The sequence below is a fragment of the Octopus bimaculoides genome, chromosome 10 (assembly GCF_001194135.2).
Source record: "Octopus bimaculoides isolate UCB-OBI-ISO-001 chromosome 10, ASM119413v2, whole genome shotgun sequence".
NCBI classification, from domain to species: Eukaryota; Metazoa; Mollusca; class Cephalopoda; order Octopoda; family Octopodidae; genus Octopus; species Octopus bimaculoides.
The window spans coordinates 89,900,698-89,901,398 of NC_068990.1; the positions used below are offsets into that span (position 1 = coordinate 89,900,698).

The 701-nt window shown below is 35.7% G+C and overlaps 1 protein-coding gene across 1 annotated transcript in view; it reads left to right on the plus strand.

Moving 5' to 3' along the window:
• Nucleotides 1-701, plus strand: part of LOC106869404 (somatostatin receptor type 2) — a 159,415-nt gene extending 158,714 nt beyond the window's left edge. The window contains exon 7 of the mRNA XM_052971360.1: nucleotides 354-701. Within this exon, the coding sequence (XP_052827320.1) occupies nucleotides 354-397 (44 nt within the window). The 3' untranslated portion in view covers nucleotides 398-701. The remainder of the gene's footprint in view (nucleotides 1-353) is intronic.

The window sequence follows — 701 nt, forward strand, 5'->3', positions numbered from 1 at the left end:
TATATAATTTTTCTATTCTCTCTGTTTATTTCTGTCGAAGAGCGTAGGCTCGAAATGTAAAAGACTTTCTCATTTCCCGAGCGTTAAACTAATACGTTTGTATGTTGTTTACATACCCGTCTTGTTTTTTTGGGTTTTTTTTGTAATTTCTCACTATATATATACACATAAATAGAGATATATATTCACACACGCACACTTAGATATGTATACAAATATATACATACTCACATATGCATACTCATATATACATGCATATGTATATGTGTATGTGTATGTGCATCTTGGTGTGGGAACGAAAGGAACATTGCTGTTTGTAAACCCACCTCACCAATACTTGTTTCAAATTTTAGCACAAGGCCAGCAATTTCCATTACATCGACACCCCAGTGCGTAACTGGTACTTATTTTATCGACCCCGGAAAGATGGAAGGCAAAGTCAAAGTCAACCTCGGTGGAATTTGAACTCAGAACGTAAAGACGGACGAAATGCCGTTAAGCATTTTGTCCGGCATGCTAACGATTCTGCCAGCTCGCCGTCCTATCTACCTCACTAATATTGACAGATTTGAGCCAACAATTGAAACATGATGTCGTCATTCTTATATTTCATGGCAAATTGATGTTATTTTTTGTTTTTATTACTCCAGAAACTTCACTGGTCCAGTCAAATGTGATAAAATAAAGTTGTGAAAATATAA